The 12,403-nt window shown below is 66.5% G+C and overlaps 3 protein-coding genes across 4 annotated transcripts; 1 reads left to right on the top strand and 2 right to left on the bottom strand.

Moving 5' to 3' along the window:
* Positions 1–321: 321 nt before the first annotated feature.
* LOC120503680 (intercellular adhesion molecule 5-like) lies at positions 322–6,534 on the bottom strand. The gene is made up of 5 exons (XM_039712400.1): positions 5,759–6,534; positions 3,686–3,955; positions 3,335–3,607; positions 2,082–2,324; positions 322–899 (listed from the first exon to the last, which is right to left on the bottom strand). Exons 1-5 carry the CDS (start codon positions 5,811–5,813, stop codon positions 691–693), a joined length of 1,050 nt encoding a protein of 349 aa, XP_039568334.1. The 5' UTR covers positions 5,814–6,534; the 3' UTR covers positions 322–690.
* Positions 5,820–7,480, top strand: LOC120503681. Of its 2 annotated transcripts, none has more exons than XM_039712402.1 (2): positions 5,820–6,075; positions 6,175–7,480. In XM_039712402.1, the coding sequence occupies exons 1-2, from the start codon at positions 5,856–5,858 to the stop codon at positions 7,056–7,058; spliced, it is 1,104 nt and encodes a 367-aa protein (XP_039568336.1). In that variant the 5' UTR covers positions 5,820–5,855; the 3' UTR covers positions 7,059–7,480. The 2 variants fall into 2 exon arrangements, with proteins under 2 accessions (XP_039568336.1, XP_039568335.1); XM_039712401.1 differs by having other exon boundaries at positions 5,820–6,050; positions 6,150–7,480.
* Positions 7,481–8,564: 1,084 nt separating this feature from the next.
* Positions 8,565–10,876, bottom strand: MRPL4 (mitochondrial ribosomal protein L4). The gene is made up of 6 exons (XM_039712410.1): positions 10,811–10,876; positions 10,508–10,643; positions 9,636–9,742; positions 9,452–9,561; positions 9,033–9,103; positions 8,565–8,946 (listed from the first exon to the last, which is right to left on the bottom strand). Exons 1-6 carry the CDS (start codon positions 10,874–10,876, stop codon positions 8,792–8,794), a joined length of 645 nt encoding a protein of 214 aa, XP_039568344.1. The 3' UTR covers positions 8,565–8,791.
* Between the last annotated feature and the right edge of the window lie 1,527 nt (positions 10,877–12,403).

Consider the following 12,403-nt stretch of genomic DNA (forward strand, 5'->3'; position numbering starts at 1 on the left):
GCCCCTCCGGGGGGGCTGCCCCTCCCCCCGCCCACGCCGACCCCCCCCAGTCCCCCCCACCCCCGCCCGGTGCTCGGCGCTTCACGAACCCCCCCAGAAAAACCCCAAAACCCCTCCCCGAACGCCCCCGGCGCCCTCCCCGCGGGGGCGGCTCCGGGGCCGCGCGTGGGCGAAGCGACAGCGACAGACGCGAGCGCCGGGAGCGGGGCTGGCGCGGCCGGCGACACCGGCGCTGTCCCCAGCCCGGGGGGACAACGCGGGCGCAGCCCCGGCACCCCCAGCGCTGCTCGCCAGGAACCCCCCGAGCCGCGGAGCGCTGTCCCCGAGGATGTCACGGCAGCGTTTATTGGTGGCTGTCGCCTCTGTGTCCCCTCCCCTCCGGCTCCTCGTCCTCCCCGAGTCCCCGGGATTCCGCCCGGCTGCTCCGCCCGGAGCTCCAAAGTCACCAAATCCACCCCAAAAACACTCGCGGGATCCAATCCGGAGCGAACCGCGGAGATCCACGCCGGGGGCCGGGTGGATCTCACCGTCCCAGTCCGTCCCAGTCCGTCCCAGTCCGCCCCAGTCCGTCCCAGTCTGGGAGCTGCTTCCACCGCGTGGCTCCGGCCGGTCCCCGCTGTCGCTGTCCCCTCGGTGGCCGCGGGGCGGGGACGGGCAGGGGGTCCCGGCCCCTCCAGGACCCCCGCCCGCCTACGGGGCCGCGGATCCGTTGGGAGCGGCCGCCGGGGAGCTGCCCGGGGCCCGGCGGGGCCGCGCGTCCGGCGGCGGCTGCCGCCTCCAGAGCCGGTACTCGCCGATCTTGCTCCTGTAGCGGTGGATGAAGAACGCCAGGCCCAGGAGGGCGAATGCCGCCAGCAGCACCCCCGAGAGCACCGGGAGCAGCGGGAACGCGTCCTCGTCTGGGGGAAACGGCAGCGGGGTCAGCGGGGAGGGGGCGGCTGCGCCCCGAGACCACCCGGAGCCCCAAAACACCAAAGGCCTCCAAGATCTCCAGGACCTGAGACCTCCAAGGCACCCAGAACCCCAAAGACCACCCAGGACCTCCAATACCCCAAAGAACCTCTGGGACCACCAGGAGCCCAGAAACCCCAAGGACCCCCAGAACCCCAAATACCCCAAAGACCCCCAGAAGCTCAAACATCCCAAAGAACCCCAAGAACCGAAATATCCCCAAGACCCCCAGAACCCCAAAGACCCCCAGGAGCCCAAAGACCCCCAGGAGCCCAAAGACCCCCAGGAGCCCAAAGACCCCCAGGAGCCCAAAGACCCCCAGGAGCCCAAAGACCCCCAGGAGCCCAAAGACCCCCAGGAGCCCAAAGACCCCCAGGAGCCCAAAGACCCCCAGGAGCCCAAAGACCCCCAGGAGCCCAAAGACCCCCAGGAGCCCAAAGACCCCCAGGAGCCCAAAGACCCCCAGGAGCCCAAAGACCCCCAGGAGCCCAAAGACCCCCAGGAGCCCAAAGACCCCCAGGAGCCCAAAGACCCCCAGGAGCCCAAAGACCCCCAGGAGCCCAAAGACCCCCAGGAGCCCAAAGACCCCCAGGAGCCCAAAGACCCCCAGGAGCCCAAAGACCCCCAGGAGCCCAAAGACCCCCAGGAGCCCAAAGACCCCCAGGAGCCCAAAGACCCCCAGGAGCCCAAAGACCCCCAGGAGCCCAAAGACCCCCAGGAGCCCAAAGACCCCCAGGAGCCCAAAGACCCCCAGGAGCCCAAAGACCCCCAGGAGCCCAAAGACCCCCAGGAGCCCAAAGACCCCCAGGAGCCCAAAGACCCCCAGGAGCCCAAAGACCCCCAGGAGCCCAAAGACCCCCAGGAGCCCAAAGACCCCCAGGAGCCCAAAGACCCCCAGGAGCCCAAAGACCCCCAGGAGCCCAAAGACCCCCAGGAGCCCAAAGACCCCCAGGAGCCCAAAGACCCCCAGGAGCCCAAAGACCCCCAGGAGCCCAAAGACCCCCAGGAGCCCAAAGACCCCCAGGAGCCCAAAGACCCCCAGGAGCCCAAAGACCCCCAGAACCCCAAAGACCCCCAAGACCCCCAGGAGCCCAGGACCCCCGCGCCCCCGGTCCCGGACCCTCACGCACAGTGCACCCAGACGGTGACGTTGCGCTCGGCCGTCCCCAGCGCGTTGGTGGCCCGGCACAGGTAGGTCCCGGCGTGGCCGCGGGCGGCGCGGAGCGCGGCTCCCGGCACCAGGGAATTCCCGTCCCTGGAGCAGCTCACCTGCGGCTCAGGTGCGCCCTCGGCCCCGCAGCGCAGCGTCCCCTCCTGCCCCTCCGTCCAGTTCTGCTGCGCGGGGCAGCGCAAGGGGCCCAGCCGCGGTTTGGCTGCAGGAAACGCCGGGATAAGTGGGATAAGGAGCGGGAAAAGGTGGGATGGGGAGTGGGAAAATATGGGATGGGGATAAGAAAATGGAGGGATGAGGACCAGAAAAAGGAAGGATGGGGACAAGGAAAAGGAAGGATAGAGAAAAGGAAAAGGTGGGATAAGGAGTGGGAAAAGCCGGGATAAGGAGCGGGAAAATATGGGATGGGGACCAGGAAAAGGTGGCATAAGGACCAGGAAAAGGAGGGATAAGGAAAAGGGATAAGGACCAGAAAAAGGTGGAATAAGGACCAGGAAAAGGTGGCATAAGGACCAGGAAAAGGAGGGATAAGGAAAAGGAGGGATAAGGACCAGGAAAAGGATGAGGAAAAGCTGGGCCAGGGACAAGGAAAAGGCGGCACAGGGGCCGGAATTCCCGCCAGGAACGCGGGATTTGTGCTCTCACCCAGCACTCGGACCCGCTGGGATTTGTTCCTGGAGGTGTAGGGCTCCATCTCGGCCACGCAGGTCACCTCCAGCTCCCGCTGCGTGTCCTCCTCCGACACCGGCAGCCCGAAGGTCACCGGGGGCTGCCCCTCGGCCCCCGGGACGGCCCGGCCCCGGGCCAGCACCCGCAGCCGGATGTCCCGCACGGCCCCGGCCGGCAAGGAGCAGCTCCCCCTCAGCTCCGTGCCAGCCACGGTGGCGTTGGCGACGTCCAGCAGCAGGTGGCATAAGTACCAGGAAAAGGAGCGATGGGGACAAGGAAAGGCTGGGATGGGGACCAGGAAAAGGAGGGATAAGGAAAAGGAAAAGATGGGATGGGGCCAGGAAAAGGTGGCATAAGGACCAGGAAAAGGAGCGATGGGGACAAGGAAAGGCTGGGATGGGGACCAGGAAAAGGAGGGATAAGGAAAAGGAGGGATAAGGACCAGGAAAAGGACGAATAATGAGGAAAAGCTGGGCCAGGGACAAGGAAAAGGCGGCACAGGGGCCGGAATTCCCGCCAGGAACGCAGGATTTGTGCTCTCACCCAGCACTCGGACCCGCTGGGATTTGTTCCTGGAGGTGTAGGGCTCCATCTCGGCCACGCAGGTCACCTCCACCCCCCGCTGCGTGTCCTCCTCCGACACCGGCAGCCCGAAGGTCACCGGGGGCTGCCCCTCGGCCCCCGGGACGGCCCGGCCCCGGGCCAGCACCCGCAGCCGGATGTCCCGCACGGCCCCGGCCGGCAAGGAGCAGCTCCCCCTCAGCTCCGTGCCAGCCACGGTGGCGTTGGCGACGTCCAGCAGCGGCACGGGGACATCTGCGGGCGACAGCGGGGTTTGGTGGCGCCGCGGCGGCGCCGCGGTGGCACCGGCGCGGCCGCGGCGCGGTCACTCACAGAAGGCCTGGGCGGTGGCCGTGGCCTGGAGCTCCTCGCTGCCCACGCGGACGGTGCAGCCCAGCTGGACGCTGCCCTCGTGGGTGACACTGGCCGTGGCGGTGGCCTGGCGGCCGTCCTGGCTGAGGGTCACCGGCCAGCCGCGGCCGTTGGCGGTGATGGTGACGTTGGCGTCGGGGATGGCGCGCCCCAAGGTGCAGGTGACGTTGAAGCGCTGGTGTGGCTTCGGCTCCGGGGGTGACAGGGACAGGCGGGGACCCTCCTGGGGGGCTGGCACGGGGAGGGGACACTGGGTGAGACCGGGTGGGAAAATGGGGAAAATAACGGGGGAAATGGGGGGGAAATAGAGAAAAATGGGGAAAATAGCGGGAAAATAATGGGGGAATCAGTGGGAAAATCAACAGGAAATGGGGAAAATAACGGGGGGAATGGGGGAAAATAGAGAAAAATGGGAAAAATGGGAAAATAACGGGGAAATGGGGGGAAATAGAGAAAAATGGGGAAAATAGCAGGAAAATAATGGGGGGAATCAGTGGGAAAATCAACAGGAAAAGTGGGAAAATAATGGGGGAAATGGGGGGAATCATTGGGAAAATCAACAGGAAAAGTGGGAAAATAATGGGGGAAATGGGGGGAATCAGTGGGAATAGAGAAAAATGGGAAAAATGGGAAAATAACGGGGAAATGGGGGGAAATAGAGAAAAATGGGGAAAATAGCAGGAAAATAATGGGGGGAATCAGTGGGAAAATCAACAGGAAAAGTGGGAAAATAATGGGGGAAATGGGGGGAATCAGTGGGAAAATAATAGGGGAAATGGGGGTAAATAGCGGGAAAATAATGGGGGGAATCAGTAGGAAAATCAACAGGAAAAGTGGGAAAACAGTGGGGAAATGGGGGGAAACAGCAGGAGAACAGCCCTGGATGGGGTGGGGTGGTTCAGGGGTGCTGGGGTGAAAGTGGCCTGAACTACAAAATCCTTATGAAATCCCAGTGAAATCCCGATAAAATCCCTATAAAATTAGGTTCAAATCAATGTAAAATCTCTATAAAATTCTATCCCATCCCATAATAATTTTACCTTCTATCCCACGTAGCAAATAATTCTCTCTAAACCCTTTTGTCTAAAGGTTTGCCTTAACAAATGACTCATTTTCTTATCAATACATCAATTTCCCACCCTTTATCCAAAAATCGGATCCAGCCACCCCTGAGCTCCTCTTGGAGAAGGAATCCAGAAATTTGGGGTGTCCTGGGGGGGTTGGGGGTCCTTTGTGCACCTCAGGGAGCTTCCCCGGCCAGGAATTCCCAATTCCTGGAGAAGTTTGGCAGGAAAAACCTCCCAGGCTCATCCTCATCCCTGAATTTCGGTGTTTTCCCGGCAAAACATCCCCGGCCGCGGTCACGGAGATGCTGGGGAAGCCCCCAAAACTCGAGTGAAGCTCCCCCAGCAGGCAGAGGAAACCCCCCGGGGGGGCTGGGAGGCTCCAAAGCGCAGGGGAAGCAGAGAAAAAAAACCCAAAAGTGCGGAGGAAGCCCCCAAAAGTGTGGAGGAAGCCCCCAAAAGTGCTGAGAAAGCCCCCAAAAGTCCGGAGGAAGCCCCCAGAGGTGCAGAGGAAGCCCCCAGAGGTGCGGGGGAAGCCCCCAGAGGTGCGGAGGAAGCCCCCGCGGGCCCTCGCAAGCCCCCCGGGCCGAGCCCCCCCCGGGCGCCGGGGGGGGGGCTTCGCCGCCCCCAAAGCGCAGGGGAAGCAGAGAAAAAAAACCCCAAAAGGTGCGGAGGAAGCCCCCGCGGGCCCTCGCAAGCCCCCCGGGCCGAGCCCCCCCCGGGGCCGGGGGGATTTCCCGGCCCCCTTGAGCGGAACCCTCCCTCCCTTTCCCGGAACGGGCTCAGGAAGGGAGGGAGGGAGAAAGTCCCGCTGCTTTTGCATGGATTTCGCAAGGATCGACAAAATTCCCCGCTCCATCCCGCGGCGCCACCTCCGCCGACGGCGACAAGCGGCGACACGCGGCGGCCGCGCGCGCTCCCGCCCCGGGGGTCGCGCGGTGCCACCCGCGGTGTCCCCGTGTCCCCTCACCTGCCACGACAGCCAGGGTGCCCAGGGCCAGCGCCAGCAGCGCGGGGGCCACCATCCCGGCGGGGACAGCGGCTCCCGGTCCCGCGGCGGCGCCGGGATGCGCCGGGAGCAGCGGGGGCGGGCCGGGCGGGGTCGGTGGGGTCAGGGTCCCCGGGATGGAGCCCGTGCGGGCCCGGACCCCGGGAGGGGTCGGTGCGGGTGCTCCGGGAAGATTCGGTTCGGTTCTCCGGGAAGGTTTCGGTTCAGGTTCTCCGGGAAGATTCGGTTCTGGTTCTCCGGGAGCACCGGGAAGGTTTCGGTTCAGGTTCTCAGGATGGGTCGGTTCCGGCTCTCTGGGAAAATTCGGTTCCCCGGGAGCTCCGGGAAGGTTCGGTTCGGGAGCACCGGAAAGGTTTCGGTTCGGGTTCTCCGGATGGGTCGGTTCCGGCTCTCCGGGAAGATTCGGTTCGGGCTCCCCGGGAGCTCCGGGAAGGTTCGGTTCGGGAGCACCGGAAGGGTTCGGTTTCGGCTCTCCGGGAAGATTCGGTTCGGGTTCTCGGGGAGCACCGGGAAGGTTCAGTTCGGGCCCTCCTGGAAGATTCGGTTCGGGTTCGCCGGGAAGGTTTCGGTTCGGGTTCCCCGGATGGGTCCCTTGGGGCTGTTCCGGGTCCGTCCGGGTCGGGGTCTCGGGGCCGGCTCTGGGCGCGCCCCGCACGCCCCGTCCCTCTGTCCGTCCCTCGGTTTCTCTCTCCGTCTGTCCGGCCCCGGCCCGTCCCGCTCGCGCTTTTATCCCCGGCCCGTCCCCGGCCCGTCCCGCCCCCACAAAGACCCGGGGCTGCGGAGACTTCGTGCGGGACCTGCTCGGGGGGCCCGGGGGGGCTCCGGGGGCAGTTTCCTGTCCCGTGCCCGGGATGGGACAATTTCCCTGTCGCCCTTTCCCTCCTGCCCCTCTGCCACGCCCCCCTCGTCCCCTCCTTGTCACCCTCGGGGCCCCATCCTGTGTCCCCAAACCGGGGGGAGGCTCACCCGCCTGTCACCCCCCGGGGGTGGCTCCGGGGCCACCAATTGGGCGCCGCTGTCACGAGGGCTGCGACTTCCTCTATTCTGTCGCTTTTTGACGTCGGGGGATTTTTGTCACCCCTGGAACCGTGGGAACATCCCTGATGTGCCCGGGATGTCCCCAGCACGGTGCCAGCCCAGGACACCATCCCTGATGTCCCCCGGATGTCGCCAGTGCCCCGGTGGTGGCACCCAGCCCTGCCACCCTCCCTGCTGTCACCTCCAGGCCGGTGACACTTGTGACAGCCGCGGGTGCAGGTGACAGTCCCCTCCCCGCGGCCATCCCCGTGGATTGTCCTTGTCCCTGGAATTTCGGAAATGCCGGGAGCCTCCCTCGGCCTTGGCCGGCGTTTGGAGGCCACGGGTGGCACAGGGACACTGGGGACAGGGCCAGGTTGCCAGGGACACGGGGGACAGGGATGGCAGGGACACCACCGGGGGGGGGCACGACAGGGACAGGGACACCAGGAGCGCGCGGGTCAGGGGTAGGACGGGTGGGGACAAAGGGGACACGAAGGCGCTGCCAGCTCCGAGTCAACAGGACGTGCCACCCCCACCTTCCCCCGCAGGACGTGGGCCGGTGCCAGCGTGCCCTGGTGCCATTGTCACCTCCCCTGTCCCCTCCGGCCTCTTGCTGATCCCCGCTGCGACCCCCGGGGTGTCCCTTGGGGTGTCCCCCTGTCCCGGGGTGTCCCCCTGTCCCGGCGTGTCCCCCGGGGTGCCCTCTCGGTGTCCCCCTGTGCCCCCAGCCCCACTGGTGGCCTCTCCCCGGCCCTGTCCCCTCCTGTCGCCTCCCGGGCGTGCCAGGAAGCGACTCAGGACCTGCCCCGAGGTTCTCCCTGAGCCGGGAGCGATTCCCAGAATTAGCCCCTCACCTGGAGAACTGGGAAAAACCGGGAAAAAACGGGAAAAGCCCCCAAAATCACCGGGATCGCGATGGGCACAGCCGGGAGACCCCCCCCAAATAACCCAGGAGGAGAAGGAGGAGGAGGAGGGAGGTGCGGGATTCCAGCGGTTCCTTGGGGGACACCCGGGAAGGTCCCAGCTCCTCCCAGTTGTGTCCCAGTTCTCCCCCCAGTTGGGACCCCGACTCCCTCAGAATTCCCAATTTCCCGATTTTCTCCCGGGATATTCCCCCAAAAACCCGTGCCAGGACCCCCCTGCCCCAAATTTCCGAGGGAACCGCTGAGGTCAGAATTTGAATTTCCTGAATTTCCTCCTTTTCCGGCTCCCACATTCCCGAGCGTGGGATGGGAGGGGGCCCGGGATGGGGACATTTGGGGACATTTCGGGCGCGGCACACACACACACACACACACACACACACAAAGACTCCTCTGCCAGCATGACCCCGAAATTCCCACAGAATCCGTGGGAAAAGCTGCGAGGAGGGGCTGGAAAAGGGGTCGGGATTCTGGGGAGGGGGCTGGGATGGAGGAGCTGGAATTTGGGGGGGATCCCCAGAGGGACTGGGATACGGGGGGGAGCCCCAAAAGGAGGCAGGAACCCCCAACCCCCCCCCAAAATAAAAACAACATCCATGGAAAAAATCCCTTTAATGGCCACAGCAGAATTCCCGACGGGAGCGGGGGCAGATCCCGACCAGAGGGGCTGGATCCAGCCTGGGGGGGTGCAAATCCCACCCGAGGGGGGCAAATCCCACCTGAGGGGGGGCAAATTCCACCTGGGGGGGCTCCAGGAAATCCTTTCAGGACACCCGACGGGAGCGGGGGCAGATCCCGACCAGAGGGGCTGGATCCAGCCTGGGGGGGGGCAAATCCCACCTGGGGGGGGCAAATCCCACCCGAGGGGGGCAAATCCCACCTGAGGGGGGGCAAATTCCACCTGGGGGGGCTCCAGGAAATCCTTTCAGGACACAGAGAGGGGACAAAACCTCACTGCGCCGCGCTGTCCCCAAATCCCTTCCTGATGGGATCCTGCCCCATGGGGGGGACAAATGCCACCCGAGGGGGCACAAACGCCACCGGGGGGGTGTCAGGCGGCCCCGGGGGCGTCCCGGTGGGGCAGGGAGAAGGGCACCAGGGGCGAGTAGCGCGTGTCGTGCCACAGCAGCCGCTGCTCCAGGAAGGCGACGGCGTCCAGGGTCAGCACCAGCGTCTGGTGCTTCAGCAGGCTGTGCACGTTCAGCCCTGGGGACGGTTTGGGGACAGTTTGGGGACATCAGCGGGGCGCCCAGAGCGCCTGGGGGGGGGGCAAAGCGAGGGGAGGGGCTCACCCAGGGCGGGGATGAGGGTGATGGATTTGAGCCCCTCGACGGCGGCGCTGATGTTCTCCGGGAATTCATTGCTGGGGGGAAAGGGGGGGGTGTCCCCAAGGTGTCCCCAAAGTGTCCCCAGGGTAGCCACCCAGGCCTGGCGTCCCCAGGCTTGTGGTGATCTGTCTGTGATGTCCCCAGGGTGTCCCCGGCTTCATGGACATCCCATTCCCAGTGTCCCCACTGTCCCCAGCAGCACCCAGTGTCCCCAGCTCTGTCCCAGTGTCCCCAGCCCCATTCCCAGTGTCCCCAGCCCCATTCCCAGTGTCCCCAGCCCTGTCCCCAGCCCTGTCCCGTGTCCCCAGCCCCATTCCCAGTGTCCCCAGCCCTGTCCCAGTGTCCCCAGCCCCGTTCCCAGTGTCCCCAGTGTCCCCTCTCACGTGTCCACCAGCAGCACCGAGTGTCCCCAGCGCCGGGCCCGGGCCAGCTCCAGCAGGTACCGGGGGTCGCTGCTGGGCATCTCCAGGCTGTCCACCACGTGCAGCTCGTCCTGTGTGACACCGGGGACACTGCCACCCTGTCCCCAGCCCCGGCTGTCCCCAGCCCCCCGGGCCACCCCCGTACCTGCATCAGCTTCACGCTCAGGGCCACCTTCAGCCCCAGCACCCGCACCCGCATGGGCACCATGTAGAAGTAGCTGGTGGGGCCCCGCGGGCCGTGGGCGATGCCACCTGCCAGGAGGGGACATGGTGACATCCCCGGGCAGGGGACAACCCCCCCGGCCTGGACCGAGGGGGGCAGCCAGGCCTGGTGTCCCCAGGGTGGCCCAGGGTGTCCCCAGCGTGTCTCCAGAGATCCCAAAGCAGGGGCAGCCAGGCCTGGTGTCCCCAGGATGTCCCCAAGATGGGCCCGGGTGTCTGCAGGGTCTCCCAGAGACCCCAAAGCAGGGGCACCAAACTCTGATGTCCCCAGGGCAGTTCCTGATGTCCCCAGGGCAGTCCCTAGCCCTGTCCCCAGCACGTCCCCATCGCATCCCCAGGCTGTCCCCAGCCCCATGTCCTTGTCTCCAGCCCCGTGTCCCTGTCCCCATCCCCATCCCCAGCCTGTCCCCAGGTTGTTCCCAGCCCCGTGTGTCCCTGTCCCCACCCCTGTGTTCCTATCCCCAGGCTGTCCCCATCCCCATGTCACTGTCCCCAGGCTGTCCCCAGCCCGTCCCCCCGTGTCCCCGTCCCTGTCCCGGTGTCACTCACCGCCCCTCCAGAGCGGTAGGATATTCCCAGGCTGTCCCCATCCCCGTGTCCCTGTCCCTAGCCCGTCCCCATCCCCAAACCCATGTGTCTGTGTCCCCAGCCCCATGTCCCTGTCCCCAGGCTATCCCTAGCCCTGTGTCCTGTCCCCATCCTCATCCCCATCCCGTCCCCAGGCTGTTCCGAGCCCCATGTCCCTGTCCCCAGCCCGTCCCCCCGTGTCCCCGTCCCTGTCCCGGTGTCACTCACCGCCCCTCCAGAGCGGTGACCGCGTGGAGCCGTGCCGGGCGCGCCCGGAGCCCTTCTGCCGCCAGGGCTTGCGGCCGCCGCCCCGCACCTCGGCCCGGGTGCGCACGCGCGCGTAGCTCTGGGCCCTGTGGTGGCCCTGTCCACTGTGTCCCCACCATGGTCCCTGCTGTGCCCAGGGTGTCCCCAGCCCCTGGCACTGTCCCCAGGGTGTCCCCAGCACTGTCCCCAGGGTGTCCCCAGCCCCTGGCACTGTCCCCAGCACTGCCCCCAGGGTGTCCCCGCTGTCCCCAGCCCCTCACTCACCCTTGCGGGGCTCGGGGGCCGCGGGCGGGGCCGGGGGCTCCGTCGAGAGCTGCGGGACGGCGACATTGGGGACAATGAGCGGGGGCGGCACCAACCACGGGCTGAAGGGAGGGGGGGACACGACCCCCGCCCACCCCCCCCAGCCCCGCTCCTGGGCGCACGGGGACACGGCAGCTCCGCAGCACCGGGGGCTCCTCTGGGGACAGGGGGCACGTGGGGATGGGGACAGCGGGGCACGGGGGGTCCCGGCACGCCCCCAAGGACAGACAGCCAGGGCTGATGTCCCCAGGGTCACTCAGATGTCCCCAACCCTGTGGTGGCCCTGTCCACCATCTCCCCACCATGGTCCCTGCTGTCCCCAGCCCCTGGCACTGTTCCCAGGGTGTCCTCAGGGTGTCCCCGCTGTCCCCAGCCCCTCACTCACCCTTGCGGGGCTCGGGGGCCGCGGGCGGGGCCGGGGGCTCCGTCGAGAGCTGCGGGACGGCGACATTGGGGACAATGAGCGGGGGCGGCACCAACCACGGGCTGAAGGGAGGGGGGGACACGACCCCCGCCCACCCCCCCCAGCCCCGCTCCTGGGCCCGTCCGGGACCCCCGAACCCCCCCCGGCCAAGATCCCACTTGGGTCCGCCCCAAACCCCGCCCCCCCGCCGTGGGCCCGCCCCCTCCTGGGCATAGCGCCTAGTCCCATTCCCAGTTCCCATTCCCAGTTCCCAGTTCCCATTCCCAGTTCCCATTTTTCCCATTCCCAGTTCCCATTCCCATTCCCAGTTCCCAGTCCCAGTCCATTCCCACTTCCCATTTTTCCCATTCCCAGTTCCCAGTCCCCATTCCCAGTTCCCATTTTTCCCATTCCCAGTTCCCATTCCCAGTTCCCGTTTTCCCCCAAATTCCCGGCAGGATTCGCGGGCTGGGATTGCTGGGGGAATTCGGGAATCCTTTTTTTTCCCCCACTTTTTTTCCCCTTTCCCCCCCTTTTTTCCCTTTTTCCCTTTCCCCCCCTTTTTTCGGGCCGGGGGGTCCCGGGAGGGCCCAGGGATGGATCCGGGGATGATCCCGGGCGGGACCCCCGGGGATGGATCCCGGTGGGATTCCCTGGGGTGGGACCCCAGCCCGGGTCCCGGGGCTGGATCCCGGGGCGATTCCCGGTTCGGGATCCCGGGGCAATTCCTGGGGCAATTCCCGGGATAAATCCCGGAGCGATTCCCGGTTCGGGATCTCAGCTCAGGATCTCGGGGCCAGTTCCCGGTTTGGGGTCCCGGTTTGGGGTCCCGCTGCGGTTCCTGGGGCACAATCCCAGCCCCGGATCCCGGGGCACGATCCCAGGGCGGTTCCCAGTTCGGGATCCCGGCTTCTGGGGCAGGATCCCAGTGCAGGGTTCCACTGTGGGACCCCGGGGCCGCTCCCGGTTTGGGACCCCGGGGCTGATCCCGGTTTAGGATCCCGGGGCCGTTCCCAGTTTAGGATCCCGGTTGGGGACCCCGGGGCCGCTCCCGGGGGTCCCGCCGCCCCCGGCCCCGCCCGTTCCCCCCGCTGGCTCCGCCCGGGGCAGCCCGAGCCGGGGGCGGGCGGCCGAGGGGGAGGGGAAGCGGG

This window comes from Passer montanus, unplaced genomic scaffold (assembly GCF_014805655.1).
Source record: "Passer montanus isolate IOZ18808 unplaced genomic scaffold, ASM1480565v1 scaffold267, whole genome shotgun sequence".
Lineage (NCBI taxonomy): Eukaryota > Metazoa > Chordata > Aves > Passeriformes > Passeridae > Passer > Passer montanus.

What these genes read in the sequence shown, in the direction of transcription:
- MRPL4 (XM_039712410.1), bottom strand. Translation starts at nt 10,876, where the DNA reads ATGTCGCCGTCCCGCAGCTCTCGACGGAGCCCCCGGCCCCGCCCGCGG. An exon ending in GTCACCGCTCTGGAGGGGCG is followed by an intron (nt 9,743 to 10,507) that starts GTGAGTGACACC and finishes CCCTCCTGGCAG; the next exon opens with GTGGCATCGCCCACGGCCCG. An exon ending in TCGGTGCTGCTGGTGGACAC is followed by an intron (nt 9,104 to 9,451) that starts GTGAGAGGGGAC and finishes CTTTCCCCCCAG; the next exon opens with CAATGAATTCCCGGAGAACA.
- LOC120503681 (XM_039712402.1), top strand. Translation starts at nt 5,856, where the DNA reads ATGCGCCGGGAGCAGCGGGGGCGGGCCGGGCGGGGTCGGTGGGGTCAG. An exon ending in GGTTCAGGTTCTCAGGATGG is followed by an intron (nt 6,076 to 6,174) that starts GTCGGTTCCGGC and finishes TTCTCCGGATGG; the next exon opens with GTCGGTTCCGGCTCTCCGGG.
- LOC120503680 (XM_039712400.1), bottom strand. Translation starts at nt 5,813, where the DNA reads ATGGTGGCCCCCGCGCTGCTGGCGCTGGCCCTGGGCACCCTGGCTGTC. An exon ending in CACCCTGGCTGTCGTGGCAG is followed by an intron (nt 3,956 to 5,758) that starts GTGAGGGGACAC and finishes TCCCCGTGCCAG; the next exon opens with CCCCCCAGGAGGGTCCCCGC. An exon ending in GGCCACCGCCCAGGCCTTCT is followed by an intron (nt 3,608 to 3,685) that starts GTGAGTGACCGC and finishes TGTCGCCCGCAG; the next exon opens with ATGTCCCCGTGCCGCTGCTG.